An 18,395-nucleotide genomic window follows, 5' to 3' on the forward strand; every position below is an offset into this window, starting at 1 on the left:
CTCTTTGCAGCACCTCTCAAGCTCCATCAGGATGGATGGGAAGCGTCGGTGCACAGCCATTTTAAGATCTCTCCATAGATGTTCAATCGGATTCAAGTCTGGGCTCTGGCTGGGCCACTCAGGGACATTCACAGAGTTGTCCTGAAATCACTCCTTTGATATATTGGCTGTGTGCTTAGGGTCGTTGTCCTGCTGAAAGATGAACCGTCGCCCAGTCTGAGGTCAAGAGCGCTCTGGAGCTGGTTTTCATCCAAAATGTCTCTGTACATTGCAGCAGTCATCTTTCCCTTTATCCTGACTAGTCTCCCAGTTCCTGCCGCTGAAAAACATCCCCACAGCATGATGCTGCCACCACCATGTTTCACTGTAGGGATGGTGCCAGGTTTCCTCCAAACGTGATGCCTGGCATTCACACCAAAGAGTTCAATCTTTGTCTCATCAGACCAGAGAATTTTCTTTCTCATGGTCTGAGAGTCCTTCAGGTGCCTTTTGGCAAACTCCAGGCGGGCTGCCATGTGCCTTTTACTAAGGAGTGGCTTCCGTCTGGCCACTCTACCATACAGGCCTGATTGGTGGATTGCTGCAGAGATGGTTGTCCTTCTGGAAGGTTCTCCTCTCTCCACAGAGGACCTCTGGAGCTCTGACAGAGTGACCATTGGGTTCTTGGTCACCTCCCTGACTAAGGCCCTTCTCCCCAGATCGCTCAGTTTAGATGGCCGGCCAGCTCTAGGAAGAGTCCTGGTGGTTTCGAACTTCTTCCACTTACGGATGATGGAGGCCACTGTGCTCATTGGGACCTTCAAAGCAGCAGAAATATTTCTGTAACCTTCCCCAGATATGTGCATCGAGACAATCCTGTCTCGGAGGTCTACAGACAATTCCTTTGACTTCATGCTTGGTTTGTGCTCTGACATGAACTGTCAACTGTGGGACCTTATATAGACAGGTGTGTGCCTTTCCAAATCATGTCCAATCAACTGAATTTACCACAGGTGGACTCCAATTAATCTGCAGAAACATCTCAGGGATGATCAGGGGAAACAGGATGCACCTGAGCTCAATTTCGAGCTTCACGACAAAGGCTGTGAATACTTATGTACATGTGCTTTCTCAATTTTTTTTATTTTTAATAAATTTGCAAAAACCTCAAGTAAACTTTTTTCACGTTGTCATTATGGGGTGTTGTGTGTAGAATTCTGAGGAAAAAAATGAATTTAATCCATTTTGGCATAAGGCTGTAACATAACAAAATGTCGAAAAAGTGATGTGCTGTGAATACTTTCCAGATGCACTGTATATACACACACACATATATATATTGAAATATATATACTTGAAAATAAATATTGTATAAAATTGTATGTAAATATTGTATATAATGGCAGCATAGTGGTGCAGTGGTAGTGCAGCTGCCTCTTAACAAGTAGACTGGAGGTTGCGTCCTAGGTGCTACCTGCGTCTGCATGGGTTCTCAACTAGGTGCTCTGGTTTCCTAAAAACATGCAGGTTATGTGGATTGATAATGCTAAAGTGTGTGTGTTCACCATGTGCCCTTTCATGGAGTTGTTCCTGCCATGCTTCCCACTCCCTTTGCTTGCTGGGACGGATAGCCAGACAGACAGACATGCTGCAGGCTATTTAGAATTTATGTATTTATTTCTGGAAAATGTATTTTTGTCAAATGTTATGAGGAACACATAAGTAAGAACCACACTTTACTTAAAATGAATCTGTGTCTGTTGGCATAATTGGCCTAATGAGCTGGAGCCCCACAGTTTCAAGCAGAAAATCAACCTCAGTCAGGCAATTTTCACTTGGTGGGGCATGGTGGATAAATGGTCAACACATCTGAGTTATGGATCAAGCATTTTGCATTCAAATTCCTCACTTAGTGTTTGACTGTATAAAAGTCTGTGTGGAGTTTTCTCTAAGTGCTGCAATTTTCCTCCCACTTCTCTAAGACAGGCGGGTGATGTTAATTAGCAAATCCAAATTTTCCCCTAATGCAAGTGTGAGTGTGTGCATGAATGGGTCCTGCAACGGTTCATGGATAGTTGCCTTCTGTCTGATGATAAATTATGTTACTTCGTCTCTTTGTGTTTCTCTTACTCTGCCTGGATACATTGTTTTGCAATGTCATATGACACTACTTTTTGGAGCTATTAGTGTCTAAATTACTGTAGGAGTATACAGGAAAAAAAATCATTTTTGAAAATGAACACCCTGTAGTTATTTAGCAAGTGATTTCAAATGTCTAAGGTCTGATGGCCATTCTTAATGTTAGCCTGAGGGGCCAATTGTCCTTGGCTCACAGAAATTCCTTTTCCCACATCTGAAAGAGAAGGAGATCTGGTTACTTCTGTTTAAACAAAATAGCCTAAGGCTTTGGAATACAGTATAACAGAATGTGGCACATACTTTTAAGTCAATTTTCTTTCACTGGAGGAATAGTGGGAAGCAGCTTACCTTGGTGATTTGACTTCAAAAAGATTAGTTTACTTACACATTTTCAACTATATTTATCATTGCAAAAATTTTTATGCAATGGATAATGAGTTTTTTCTTTTTTTTGCTTCTGTATCAACTAAGATGAAAAATATACTTTATGGCAGCCCATCAATTTCTATGTAGTCTTTACTACTTTCAAAAACAAAGGCATTATTGTGGTGTCCTATCAATGCACTAAAGAAAATCATAAAAATATTTTCACTGATACAAATAAAATGAAAGAATAAACAGGCATGTTTTGAAGTGTCTTCTGTAAATAAGTGGAAATAGGTAGAAGTAGAATGAGAAAGCAAAAAAAAAAAAAAAAATATCTAGGGCTGGCTGGGAGAAGGAATAAAAAAAAGAGGAATATGAAAGATTAAGGGAGCATGATTGCACAATGGTAACTCTGCTGCCCCTCAGTCAAGAGACTGCATGTTGTCCACATGTCTTTGTGGGTTTTTCCTCCCACAGTCCAAAGACATGCAGGTTAGGTGAATTGGTGATGCTAAATTGGTCCTGGTGTGTGTTTGCCCTGCAATAGACTAGCGCCCTGCTCAGAGTTTGTTCCTGCCTTGCGCCCTATGTTAGCTGGGATAGACTTCCACAACACTGGTCAGGATTAAGCGAGTTAGTAAATGACATGACATGAAAGATTAAATACAGTATGTAAAGCCAAAGCAGGATGAAATCTGATATTAAAAGTTAATTGAACCTGATCATAGAAGTTATCTGACTTAAGCGTTTTTTTTTTTGTTTGCTTTTTTTTCTGCTTCAACTGGGATTTTAAAAAAAAAAAAAAGATACTTCTAATCAGGACATGGAAGCCCCTTTTACGCATACACCCCAGAAAATTCTAGGTTAAAAATCCAAGGAATTTAGTGATGAACACTTGTTAATGTACACTATGAGTAGCATCAAATTTCCTGGATGCAAAATGTCCATAACCAGAGAGTTACAATTTCTGTCTAAAACAAAAAAAAAAAAATGGTGAATAGAAATAGTCAAATACCACATTCATTCTATTAATTTACTTATTATTTAACACAACATACTCAAAACATTTAAGTGCATTTATCTTTTCTGCGTGCTTATCACTCTTTTTTCCATCATACATTCAGTCGTCTACTGCATTTTAATTGTGTCAGAAAGTTAAACGAAGCTCACGCTCATCAGATGGGTTTTGTTACTTTGCAGTCTGAGGAACATGTCACTTTCTTCACTGGTGCAAATCAGTGTCTGAGAAGCATTCAGTACACAGATATGCCTAGAAGTAACTGGACTCAATTACTTTTTTGGTTCTGATAGAGCAATGCTCCCTTATTTTAAAATCTTTACAATTTACTGACCATATTTAAACACAATAGTCTTATAAAAATAATTACACTTCAGTAAATCAGTACAACTAGAATATTATTTGTCACTGTGCAAGATTTTCTATTAATTAGTTTACGTACAGTATGTCAATGCCTTATTACTTATGGAAGCAATGATATTTCGCCTGTTTTACTCATCAATTTTATGACTTTGTTTACACATAACAGCATGTGCCATTTTTTTTAAATTCCTAGGAACTATATTAAGAGTTGACCTGGGAACCTGCTTTCCTTTGATTCTTGTCTTTGCTGTTGTCACACATGCCATTGATGCAGCAATTTACCTGCAAATCCATGCAACTCTTTATTTGTGATGTGTGCATATTTTTGTAGCTTTGAACTGGGTTATCAGTTTTATGTGGTTGATACCGAGATCTACTTCAGTTTTAAACAAAGATGTTCAGAAGAGAATTCTTATTTCAAGACTTCCATTGGAAATATTAGACGAGTGACTACTACTTCTAAAACAGAAGCACTAAAGTCCAGCTTAAGAAACTGAGCTCCTTTTCAATCACTCTCAGTAAGTAACATTATACCTTTATCTTTTGAAAGGATTTTTGAATTTGATTCTTCCCTTGCCTTTTAAACTCACATAAATCACATTAAGAAAATAAATAGAATAAATAAGTCCATATCTTAAAAATATCCCATGTCCGCTACTTACTGTCCTTTTCTTAAGCTGAGAAGCTTGTTCATACTTTTATTATATCCTGCACTGACTACTCTGTTCAGCTTTCACTGCCTTACTGTGTCTCATAGGATTGAATATAATTTTTTTATTTTTTATTGATAGCCTATAAAGCTTTAAAGCCTTGCACTTGAGTACATCTGTAACCCTCTGCATCACTATAGTCCTAATACCCAGTCTGATTCACTGTTGCTGGCAATCTTGTCATGTCCAAAACAAATCTGTGCTCTGTTGGAAATAAAGTATTCAGTTCTATTGCATCCAAACTTTGGAGTGGCCTCACAAAACTAATTACATCAGCTGCCTCAATCACTCTTCTAAAAGGCAACCTAAAACACATTTGTTCAGAATGGCCTTTAACTTACGATGACAACCTCTCAGTTCACTCTGTCTGTCTGTCCAGATGCTAATAACAATAAATGACACAACAAATTATGTTGTTTATAATTTTCTCCTAACATTTGCATATTTATTTCTATTTATTGTTTAGTATTTTGATTCAGAACTTTGCTTTTCATGTATTTATATTTTATTTGGTGTTTGATATTAGTGTGTATCCAGTTTTGTTTATTTTAAATTTTTCTTTTTAAATATCTGAAGTGCTTTAAACATGGGAAAGGTCTAATGCATATCATTGATATTACTTTAAGCCTTCCTACTCTGAACCATTACCAATTAACATTGAGTTTACTAAAAGTACTCCTAGTTGTTTTCCTGTAATATACTACAATATATAGGTAGCACTTCTTGAAAGACATTTAACAAATGACAGTGGACACGGTTTTTATTGTTTAGTTGATTTTGAAGAGGTTAGGGCAGTGGTTCCCAACCTTTTTTTTTGACCCCCACTGTAACATATACCTTATTCTTATTATTACCTATTCAAAAAGTGAACTCCTACTCACGTGGAGGAAGCCCATAATGACATTAATTTGGTCTAAACAAACTTATGGAAACAAAAGAGGGAAAGGATAGTTGAAGTACTGACAAAGAAATCACTAAGAAATTGTTAAAAAAAAAATATATATATATAATATGAAGTAATATGAAAATACAGCAAATACAGTTTTGAATATAAGAGACGTGATCTTCATAAATATAAAAACTTTAACGACAGCTTTTTCTGTAATATTGAGATCATTTTATATTTTTGTTAAATTGCTAAATTTTATAATCATTATTACAATTCATATTATTTTAATGGTAAAAACGATTTCTAAGTAGAAAAATCCAAGGTGGTTGTAAAATCATAAATTAAAGGGTTCTTCACCATCCCTTATATATTATATATATATATATATATATATATATATATATATATATATATATATATATATATATATATATACACACACACACACACACATACACAGAAAATTTTGTTACAACAAATATCTTTACAATGAAATTTTCATTACAACGAAGTATTATTATGGTCCCGACAGTTTCCCCATATGACACAAGTCTATAGAAATCTCATTACTATGAAGTACATTCAGCAGATATTTTCATTACAGCGAAGTGACCTTGAAATGCTTGAATGAATCATCCACAGCGCAGTTAGTTCTGTGGTTGCAACTCAGTTGTGCATAACGATCCCCAAACAGAAACATTATAAAAATAAATTTCTTTCTTTGAACTTTCCTCGTACTGTTTTTTTTTTTTGCTGTGTTTGTTTTCGGTGGTTTTCAGCAATACTTTTTGCTTATTGCTTGTCAACAACATCCATTGGAATTTAACTCATTGTCACCCTCCTATAGAAACAGCAGACACAAAAAAATGATAACATGTGGCAAAAAGAAAAAAGACATTGCCAGTGAATTCAGAATTTTGCCACAATTTTTGACACTGTCAACTTTCATGAAACACCGAACAAAAAAAGAAGAAAAATCTCGAGTTGCAAATGCATGCGAACTGCTGCATTTGAAGACGTCGAAAAAGCCACTTTTATGTGGTTCAGTGATGCTCATTCTCAAACATTCCTATTAGTGCGCCACTAATTTAAGAAAATGTGAGGTTTCTAAACTCTCTTGGGACCTCCTCTAACTGGACAACACACCGAAGAGCGTCCTGAAGTGCAATCACCACTTCTCTGGAAAACTGTTTATCTGTTGCTGGGGCAACAGCAGGCTCACAGCCCTGCTGCGGCTCTCCGCCAAAGCAAACAGAAAACATCTCGATGGGTGATGCAAGGAACATTGTAAATGCAGGGAACAGGATTACCTGGCCACTAACATAGCCACAAAAATGCCTGACTGCTGTGTCTGTGTATAGAAGAGTGCTAGATTATGCTACAATAAATAACCCTGCTGTTCCTGTTTCAAGCTGAATAAAGCTGGTTTTGCTAAAGTACTGAGACTAAGCCTCGTGTTTTGGGGTATAAGACCCCAAAATCTTGTGGCAATGATACAATAGACAGTCTATTATAGTAGGCAAACCAAGTAGCCAACCTCAATCTTTTAGGATTCGCTTCTGCGGCACTTCACTGCAGCTCTGTGAGCCTGCTGTTGTCCTGCCCCGGCAACAGACAAACACTCTTACACAGACACAGCAATCGCGCTTCGGGACGCACTTCAGCATGACATTCCTGTTGGGAGGAGGGTGGGATCCCAAAAGAGTTCAGAAACCTCATGACATGAAGAAGAAAAAGAAAAGGATGATTCGGCTTCTGATTGATAACTGTGCTGCCCACAATTTGCTTCCACATTTAGATAATGTCCGCGTTGAATTCCTCCCACCCAATTGCACAGCAGTGCTTCAGCCATTGGATTTTGGCATCATTCGCACCCTGAAAGTGTATTATCGCAAGGAAATTCTGAGAGAAATTCTCATCAGTATAACTTGTAGACAGGAGAAGATCAAAATTAACGTGAAAGAAGCTATTGAAATGATTGCAAACGCCTGTAGGCAAGTTAAAGAAAGCACTATAGTGACAAATACAGAATCTCATTACAACGAAATTTTCATTACAGTCAAATATTTTTTAGGTCCCTGGCCCTTCATTGTAATGGAATTTTACCCGTATATAAAAGTCTACGTAAAAAAAATTTAAATAATTTTTTTCTATCATTTTTAACAGTGAATTTCTGTTTTTTTCATTTTAGAAATTGGTTAATGTACCTAAATTCTCGAATTCTAAAAAATCGAATTGCCCCACGTTGGGAATCACTAGGTTAGAGGAACATCATCTAAAAAACCCACAGGAGACAGATTTATTTTGCATCAGAAAGTGCCTGATGTAGATGGTAGCAATAGGTTGAGAAGGGATAATATATTGATTTGCTTGGCAGACATCACAAAAACTTGAAAGGGGGGCCAAAGATGACATGGTTGGAGGTGGTGTCTGATGATAAAATATGGAAGGAATGGCTCTTACACCTAAGAATGGCGAGGACATTGGAGAAAAAGGATTTTGGGTGCAATGGGGTAACCTGGGTAAATCCGGGCAAACAGCCATTAAACTGGCAATGCTTAACAAATACTATCGAGATTCATTAATATATGTTAATCTTGTGACAACAATACAATAGACAGTCTATTATAGTAGGCAAACCAAGTACAGAGAGCTTCACTAAATGGAAATAAATCAGTCTTCTACGCTGTATATGAAAAATGTTTGCATAGCTCGGTCTTAACCAAGCACCTCTGCCACCTAGCTGACATAGCATAGTTAAAAGTAAGTTTTCATTAAATTCTAATTAGAAGGTAATTTATCCAGATTGGTATAAATTGTACCAGACCTAAGACTGATTACAACTGTCTAAAAAACTGTACCCTGAATCTGCACCTTGTTAAATCTACCAGGTAACAGCTTTATTATGGGAGTTGTTTCCCATGATGTAGATAGGCTGGCAATCCTTAATTAGCCCATGGGCATTTGACCTTTAGGTATTAAAAGAAGAGGGGGAGTATCTTGATACATTTTAAAGATAATGCTCTCCCTTAAAGAAGTGCTTAGCAAACAGCTGGCAGTACTAGTTTTCAATCCAGCCAGCCCAAGCTTGATAAAGTGTCTATTAATTAACAATTTGTAAGATTCCACAATTCCTTAAAGTCACAAGACAATGGTGTACAATTTTCATCAACAATATACATTAAAAAAAAATCTGATAAAATATCCTAGCAGATATCTCCAACAAAATATCCTCATATCCTGGGTTGTGGTGTGGATTTTTTAAAAATAATTGTATTGAAGTCAATCTGTAAAAGGGTTTGGTATATATTTATATATTTTCTTCTTATTTAATGGATCCATAGGAGAGAAACAAGTGAATTCTACATTGAGGTGGAGCCTCTCTGGCTAACAAATGCATCACTTTAGCTTTTATAGTTCCTAGATACGAAAAGCAGTAAATCATCCTATAGACTGTGAAAGAGTTGGAAAGATGATAAAAAGAACTTATCATATATTCAAGCCAGCTCCACGTTTTGGAAAGATTTTTGGTTTATGGAGATCCTTTGTACTTATAACAACTATGTACTGACCTTGACTCTAGGGTTTTTTTGGGTTTTTTTTATCACAAAAGAACATAAATAACAGAAACAGATAAATTGAAAATGAAGGCCAATGCTGCAAAAAAGACAATGACATGGGACTGAAGATATTAAATGAAGAAAAAGCAACGTTAGAAAAGTTTGCCTACCGGGTTCAGCAGGACGGTAAGAAAGAGCTCTCCCCCATTAATGATTTTATCAAGCTCCTTAGGACCTCCTGGGTACTCATTGTAGAAGATAGTGTGAGTAAATAAGCCACAGGTTTGTCGAGGAAGAACCTTTTAAACAGAGGAAAAAGGGAATTAAAATGGCATGAGCCGATTTGCTTTCTTTTACTTTCTTTCATCAAAAAAGTATTTCATTCACTGTATGCCTGACATGAGAATACATACTACATTTATCAAATTTATTTATTTGCTTGACACCTTTATCCAAGGTGACTAACAACATTTGAGATGCAGTTGTTCACATTCTTTGGAGCAAAAGCAGGTTAAGTGACTTGCTCATGGTCACACAGTGTCAATAGTGGGATATAAACCCACAACGTTCAGATTTGTAGTTCAATGTCTTAACCACTACACCACAATGCCTGCCAAAAACGCTATAATACAATATTTAGAATTTTGTTAAATTATACATATTCATTAAATTGACATAAATCTATAATGGGGACAATGAAAATAATTTACTGCAACATATTTATTGTTTTTCTCCTAATCTTTATTATCAGTAAATCTTGGTTTTATATGGTATCACAAAGAGGAAACATCATCACAAGGTACTTTACAAGACAAAAAAGATTTATATACATTTTTTACAATATATGCAAGCACAAGTATAAACATGAATAGTGTATTGTTAGATTCTAGGAGGAAACTGAAAAAGCTCCATCATCATAAACACTGAACAATACACTAGATAAACAGTGCCAGTCTGGGGGAGAATTTGTTATAACAAGGTCATTTTAGTGTACAGTAAAGCAGTCAATATCAAGGAGTTAATTTAGAAATAAAAAAAATAACATGAGTATTCAAGTTATGTTATATTTAAGAAGTACAATGGAATTCATATTTAGCTTGTATTCAAATGAATGTTACAATAGATGAAAGTCATAGCATGACCTAAGGCGATTTCAATTTAATAATATGAGCTAAATGTTCAACAATACTTATATTTGAGTCTTCAAAACAACAAGCAGATAGATGTCAAGGGGTATTCAGCTATGTAACAAATTTAATAATAATACATTTTATTTATATAGCACCTTTCCCATGCTCAAGGCACTTCACAGAGTTTAAGAAAGAATGGTAGGGTATACAGTATATAGCATTGTACTAAACCAGATAAATAAATAAAGAAGAGTAAGGTAGTAAATTCAGTGCAGAGCCTAACAGACAACATAACTGTTGGTCTAGCACACACACAGAGGTTACATGAGCATCTTGACATGGAGGTAAACTGAAAGAAGGATAATAAAGCCAGGTAGAGCTAAAAGCCTTCAATACACAGATTTACCAGTGTAGACAGGTCTCCTGTGGCATTTTATTTACTATTTTAATTTAGTTGCATAGTCCATTTTGCATAGTTTTCTTTACTTGAAGGTGAAATGTGATCACTGTGTTTGATCGGACTAAGGATTTTGTAGGCTGCATTTTGAACTATTTCTACTTTATTGAAATTTTGAGTAGGATAACCACTAAAGAGAGAACTGTAGTAATCCAAAGGAAAGATGATGAAAGTATGACAAAGAACATCTGCACCTGAGAAAAAGAGCTATGGACATACACTTTTGGTATTTTTAATTGGTGCAACAGCCTCTGAGTCCTCCGACACTGAATTGTCTAAGTGGGAAATAATAATGAAAGAAATAATTAAACCATCAATTTCTCACTACAGCAAAATATGTGACTGAATTCATATAGAAGCACAAAGACAAGTGCTTTAAATGGATATCAGAAAACAGGATATCGTTCTGGTTTCATACAGGTCGATATCACAAGATAAAGTAGATAAAAAAATAAATAAATAAAGATTTAGTCAAGTTTAATTATCGAAAAAAAGTATGAGGCACATATGCATTTACATGCAGTTACCCAAAGTGAAAGACATACAGAAGCTTGTATGGCTTTCTACTACCACTAGAGCATAAAACAGTGTCTCTATAGGTTATTCAAACAGGAATGATCAAGGATTTCAGATGGAAAATTACGTTAAAAGGATTTTAATATGTACACCTAAATAAACACTACCAATCTGGATGGTAATCTAAATATGGGCAAAACAACTTTGCATTTTTGCTTAGTCTTTAGTATAATTTTCCACTTTTAAAGGAAAGCAAAAATTAATTAAAATAACAGTGTTTCACTGAATATGTGTGATTTTTGCCTAAGAATATATATCATTAACTCTTTATATCAGATCTAAAACCTGAGATTCCAAATCCAAGTTTCTCTTCAAATGTTTACCTTCAATAAGTCAGCGGCTACTTGAAAAACATCATTAAATGCAGAAAATTACTACTTTTGCATACTTAGAATTTAAATTAGTAAATATAATCCCAATAAACTTGCTTAAGAATATTTCCAAGAAGTAAGATATTGTCAGTTAATACCAGACTGTGTCTGTAATATCATGCAAAAGGTTTTTATTAAGGATCAAGGCAGCAAATGGCATCATGTAACATCTGGTAGAATAACATTTTCTGCATTAATGCTTTAGGTTAACGTCCGTACACTATTTTCCAGTCTATATCCCAATGGACCTTAGCCTCATATAGGAAAGGTTGGTTCTCAGATTTCAACAAAAAGCAATGCAGTACTTTCAAATGATGTCATTTGCTTCTGCAGCTCTAACTGTGAGGACAAAAACTGCAACACCTTCAATACACAGATCTTTTTATCCTGATATCTGACTTCAAGATTTACAAGACAGGGTAGGATCACTTACCTGCCTGCTCTATATTATTTTTAGCCTGTTAGGCAAAATGTCTTTATTAATCAATAAGTTAATTCTATCTTCCTCTAACAAAATATACAGGTACTTTAAAAATGAAATATACATCTTAGCTTTTTCTAACTTGCTAGAAGATGACAGAAGAGAGCATTCAGGCAGAGATTGGCACACACATTCCAGGAAAGGCAGAATGTTATGGAAATGCTGGACAACAATGCACTTGTAAAAAGATATTGATTTAACAGAGATACAATAATATTCTTTACGAATCTTGTATGACACGGGATCACTTCATCGACGTGGAGAATCAATGTGCCATCAGCCAAAATGAAAGTGTTCATTTTACATGTTTTTAGTCAAAGGGAAAAGGTAGCTTTGCAATAGTGATGATTTGGGTATGTCACAACCAACCATTTCTTGAATCTTGCTCCAAACGTCCATGCACATGAGGTAATATGGAGATTTATAAATTTCCCCACAACTTCATGTAAGGAAGTGTTAAAGCAAGTTGCAATAATGCAAATCACTGGTTTTCCTAGAGTTGTTGGTGTGATGGATGGCACACATATAAAGATCATTACCCCAAGTGTGGATAAGCGTGGATTTGTGATAGAACAGTATCGACACAGAGGTGGATATAAACTGTATTATTCTTGATGTTATTATGAAGTGGAAACAATTACTGCAATATTCTACTTTATTATGTTTTTCTTCTTCTTCTCCAACTACTACTTTATTAATATTATAAACTAATACTTTGATTATCTTTGTTGTGAAGGCTTAGCATTAGTATTTGAAAACTACAAAATCCCTTCATGAGCACTATTTTGTGGCTTGATGGGGGGTGGTTAAAAATCATGATTTCAGTTATTCTCCACCATGAAGTCCGACTCCTCACTGACAGTGGGTGTAGGACACCACAAAACTACATTTTATGTGCTACTCCAGGGTAGGAAAAAGTGCTAGTCAGACTTTTAGTGTAATTCCTAGAAGTAATTCTGAGGTGCCTGATAAACATGAGCACTGGAAAGGTTAATGAAGCATACAGTAGTAAGATAACACTTTAAGTGTACAATATTACAGATTGAGATGTAAAAGCAAGTAAGGTAATATTTGTTATAAATTAGCAATGCAGACAAACAAATTTCACATTCCATACTTCTTTTGAAAATAAATTTAATTTTTGAAAATTCCAAATTCCATTTTCATTGTAACAACTGGTTGTGAGAAGTTGACATAAGCTACATTACTTGGGTGTATGACAGACACGCTATTATTATTATTGTCAAGTTTACCAAAAGGTCCACAGGGAGTTCACATGAGTATACTTGGTGTCCCACTCAATGCAATCGTAATTAAAATCTAAGGAAACACTTACTTCCTACAGTATGTATAATATACAATATCAGTGTTCAGAATCTTTTGTAGCCTCACCTTCTGCCCCCAAAAAACTTTGTTAGTTATTTAAGTTTTGAAATCCCATTTGTATATTTATTAAAGCAATACAGAAATTATATTCAAAATGACATTATAGTCACTGGTTCTAATATTCTTGATAGTCACTATTCAACATGTCACTTATCTCTTTTGAAATATTTAAACTGAACCATTTAAAGGATTTCCTTTTCATATATCATCCTCCAAACGTTCTTGACTGCTTATACTATTATTCATATTCAAAGTCTGTATGATTCATGTATTATTACTGTATATTGTGAACTATTTTGTAATACTGCTCACTATTAAAGGTGTTATATAATACTGAAATAAAGTAACTGATACAATGAGCTAAAGTAAAAGGCAAGGTCTCAACAAAAAATTACAACTATCCTTTTAAAAGTCATTAGCTTGAGTGTATCAGTCGGAATTGCAGTATTATTTTTTTTTCTTTTTTGACCCTGACAGATAACTGAAACGGTGGCATCTCCATAGAAAAGTGAAAACGACAAATAAATCCTTACACTGATTCCGCTGTGTATAAAGCCTCTGCGATACCGTGCTGGCTTCAGATGAGGATATTCTTCTGTACTGGTAACCTTAATACCCCAAACTTTTTTCCAAGCTTCATACAATTGGACATGAACAGGATACACTCCAGAATGGTGAGGTGCAACAGCATATCCCATATTGGTAGGAATGCCATGTTCCTAGAAACAAAACATAACAGCTTTAATTCAAATAAAAGTCAATTATATGCATGCTAAATATATATTGTAAATTTTACAAATTATCAAAAAATAACTGGACATCATCAGAGTCAGTTAAGATCAATACTAAGTACTAAACAGAAAAAGATGACAGGCCTTTTAAAAAACTGAAGCTTTCTGCACTTTCCAAACAGGCTGTTTGAGAGGTCACTTGTACTCTACAAGTTGACACATTTTGGAAAATAAAAATGTCTGACTAAATCAGTCATAAATATTCTGTTTAGTGATATATAGTAAGTCTGCAATATAATTACAAATATTAAAGTGCCTGATTTTTATGTTGTATTCTTAGGTTAACAAAAAAAAACACCTCAATTGGTCATCTATGTGCAGTTCTTATTTTATGGCATTTCACATATCTTCTCATTTTCTTTGTGGATATTAATATTTTATTAGTTTGGCACTTTCATTTGATAAATTCTAATGTGGCCTGCACACTACTTGATTATGAACTCTAGCCTATGCTATAATAAATCTTTGAGTTAGAGGATGCAAGTGGAAGAATCTACTCATTCTCGAGTTTTACCATAATATTAATTGAAAATATTAATCTGCCTAAACAACTAGCATAGTACATAAAACTATGGAGGTATTTGCACTGATGGTTGTTCCTTCAGTTGCAATGTCCCAACATCTGCATAGACTTGCCAACCAAATTTCTATAAATCGATGGATATTCAGTTAACACAAAAAGTGTTGTCGCCCAGAGTCCAGCAAAGAAGGCTTTTCTTCCCCAAAATCAAATTTATGCTGTTGAATGTGCAACTTTGATGTTAGCACCAAGGGAGATTATATTTTTTGGTATAAAACATACTCTTTCACAGCACATAACCAATTACCTCAATAATTAGGTGGAGCTAATGGATATAGCAGCCATTTTAACGTTATGTTGTTGCTTAAAAACATAATTAACTGAGGATTTAATATATTCTCATTTTTACTGTTATATATAAAGCTTAATATGCATTTGACCGGTATTTAAATCCACACTATTGAACCATTCTCTGCCAAATGTTGCAGATTATTTGTACAAGGAGAGACCATAAGCTATGCATTATTACAAAATTTAGAAGGCGCCTCCAAAGGAAGAAACACTAGATGCCCCTGGTTATGTTTGTCAAGTATGCAGATCCACAGTATTAAACTCGCCTGTACCAAAATTTGCCCCAATTCCCAGTTTGTACCAGGGGACACTGTAGGATACATGTTGCTCCAAACTTAGACTAGAGAGTGAGGGAGGGAGAAGGATTGAGATTTAAAATCAGCCAACAGCACTACGCAAAAGGCAAATGGGCAAACATGTAAATGAAAGCAGAAACACAGAGGAATATTGTCAATGTGGCTGAAAGCACAATTTAAAATACAGCTCCTTTAATGTCAAGTCTTTCATAAAATTTAAATAACCCTTTCAACTATAAAGGTACAGAGGAAGAGCAATTTGAAAATTTGCATTTCACTTACAGCAGCAAATTTTTTGTTGAGCATCATCTGTTCAGCTAGTACTGACTGGTTATGAAACAAGTGGGGCTGCATGTGGCTCCACATGTGTGGGAACCACCAGAACTCCTTTACATAAGAGAGTAAGAGGTTATCCCCGTGGTCCTCCTCATCTGTACCTAAAATGCAGGATAACAAAAAAATACACCTGATAAAGTCTCTATAGTTAAAATGTCAGGCTTCTAACTTTAACATAGAAATACCTGTTACCCAAAATAAATCACCTTACTACCAAAAATGCACATAATCAAGCTTTCAATGAATCTTTTTAAATTCTTTCCATGACATGTTCTATTTTTTACATTATATATAAAACTACTAATATTTTTTCTGTTAAACTTGAATATCCTGCCAGATTCTGTAACATAATTCTCTGTAATCTACGAAACTTCATATTCTTCCTCCACTTTCAAACTTAACTGTATTGTCTACATATAACCTCACATACTGTACATTCATTACATAATAATGTTATATCCTAGTTGTGATTCAGTGGATGAAAGGATGAGCAATAGCATACTAAAAAGCTATTTTTCTCCCCTATAATAATACTGCTTCATAAAAATTTTGTTCAAGTGGTTTACTGCACAGAATGGCAACACATAAAGGTGAATAATTTATTTATACTTACCTGTGTGAAAAAATTTCCCTGAGAATCCAAGATTGAAGGTGAAATTTGGAACATGAACTTGCAGTTCATTTTGGGTGTTGAGCAGAGCCTATAACGTACAAAGTAGACAGTGATAAATACAGTTCAGGGGTTTCTGAATTCCAGCTACCAACCACACATTAATACGTTCTAATTGCAGACACAAATAATAAAAATAACTGTAATAACAAACAATATCAAAGCAAAAGTGTTTCTAAATTGAAATCATCTAAGTATGGCATAAATTAATCTTAATTAAACAATGTAGGCAATTCAATAGCTTTACAGGTGACTATTTTCCTTGAAACATTATAATTAAAATCCCTCTAAAATATATTTGGACAAAATATTTTATATTTTACATACAAAAAGCTGATCATTTAAAAAAAAAAGCCAAGTCATACAAACAAGGACAGTGAGTTTACTGAACCTTGACATCTTCTACTTTCATACGTGTTCCCTCCTTGCCAACAAAAATGTCATCGATGTCCACCAAGATGTACCGATCAAGGGACAATGAAAGCCTTTTGCCAGTCAGGAATGACACAGCGTCTACAAAGACTAGTTTGTGCAACCAGAAGTTGAGATTGTTTCCAAAGAGGACCCTCTGGATGCCATCATGAAGACCTAAATCCTGCACCACAGATGTGTGCAGAGCAGCACTAACGCCAAGCTGAGGAATGCTCTCTGCTGATTTGGTTTTGGCCAGAAGAACTGGCTCATATGTGGAGTGATTGGACTGAAAGACCGTCCAGTCATCGCCTGGCAGCAGTCCCCGTTCAACTTCCTTGGCCTTAGTAATATACAGTAGAGGTGATTTTGGATTCACACTGCAGTCCTTTAATCCTAGGTTAGAGTGCAGAAACAGAGGAAATCCTTTCAGCTGGGCACTTAGCAAACTGTTTTCATTTGCCTAGAAAAGAAAGGTAAAGCCTATTGTCAAAAATAATCCAAAATATAAAATTGGAATATTATTTGTGATTTTCTACATATTAGTTGTAGGCAGCACTCCCTATTTACTCAAGAGACGTGGGAAAAATGCAAAACATGTGTTCTGAACGGCTCCAAATCAGAGTCTATAAACACGTCTGGTGCAGTTTTTTCTTTCTTTTTAATAGCAACACTGTGACCTTGAATTGTTTCCGAGAAAAACAATTTTACTCAGAGACTAATGGTTTGCAGCAATAATAGCTCTCTGTTAAATTTCTTATGCTGTTTGCAGATCAAAAAGCAGGTTCCAAGACTGTATATTGAAAGGTGTATGAAAAAGAAAAAGGGTTATGTTTGAATATAATGTTTACAATAGGAAAATTTTATTAAAGAATAAAGTGAAAGCCACAGCCGTTAACTGAAAGCATAAAACAGCCACTTGAATATGTGAAAATAGTTGACTCTGCAGACATCAATGAAGCCAGACAAGCACAGCTCATCCTGCGTCAGACATTGTATCGCCCTGAACTATATGATCTGGCAACACATTTGTTTCATCTGTCTGGGAAAGTAACAGCTGCCTCATTCTAATTATATATAGCCATGAGAGTGACAGCAAACTGTACACACCGTCTGGAATATTTATATATATATACATATATACATATATATATATATATATATATATATATATATATATATATATATATATATAGTATTTTGCTGATAATTCAATAAGCTATGTGATAATAACTTCTTGGGCAATTTTGTCTTAAAATTAACATAAATTATATTTCAATTACCCAAAACCATTATGAAATTGTGAACTATTGCAGCAGAAAAGAAGAGGCACTTTATTATTAAAATTGTTTTGAAATACATCATACCTTTCATACACTTGGATGCCACCTTTGACTAAAAATAAATTTAAAGTCAAACACATTCCACTCATCTGCGGTGGGTTGGCACCCTGCCCAGGATTGGTTCCCTGCCTTGTGCCCTGTGTTGGCTGGGATTGGCTCCAGCAGACCCCCGTGACCCTGTGTTCGGATTCAGCGGGTTGGACAATGGATGGATGGATGGACATTCCACTCATTGAATTTTTGAAGGAGAAT

General features: G+C 35.3%; 1 protein-coding gene across 4 annotated transcripts in view; it reads right to left on the minus strand.

The window, feature by feature from the left end:
* Window positions 1–18,395, minus strand: part of ndst1b (N-deacetylase/N-sulfotransferase (heparan glucosaminyl) 1b) — a 255,734-nt gene that overhangs the window by 34,687 nt on the left and 202,652 nt on the right. For all 4 annotated transcript variants that reach the window (XM_028813059.2, XM_051934207.1, XM_051934208.1 and 1 more), the window contains 5 exons: window positions 16,781–17,263; window positions 16,333–16,420; window positions 15,666–15,820; window positions 13,959–14,144; window positions 9,195–9,323 (listed from right to left, as the gene is read on the minus strand). In XM_028813059.2, coding sequence (XP_028668892.1) covers window positions 9,195–9,323; window positions 13,959–14,144; window positions 15,666–15,820; window positions 16,333–16,420; window positions 16,781–17,263 — 1,041 coding nt within the window. The remainder of the gene's footprint in view (window positions 1–9,194; window positions 9,324–13,958; window positions 14,145–15,665; window positions 15,821–16,332; window positions 16,421–16,780; window positions 17,264–18,395) is intronic.

The sequence above is a fragment of the Erpetoichthys calabaricus genome, chromosome 11, assembly GCF_900747795.2.
Source record: "Erpetoichthys calabaricus chromosome 11, fErpCal1.3, whole genome shotgun sequence".
Taxonomy (NCBI): domain Eukaryota; kingdom Metazoa; phylum Chordata; class Cladistia; order Polypteriformes; family Polypteridae; genus Erpetoichthys; species Erpetoichthys calabaricus.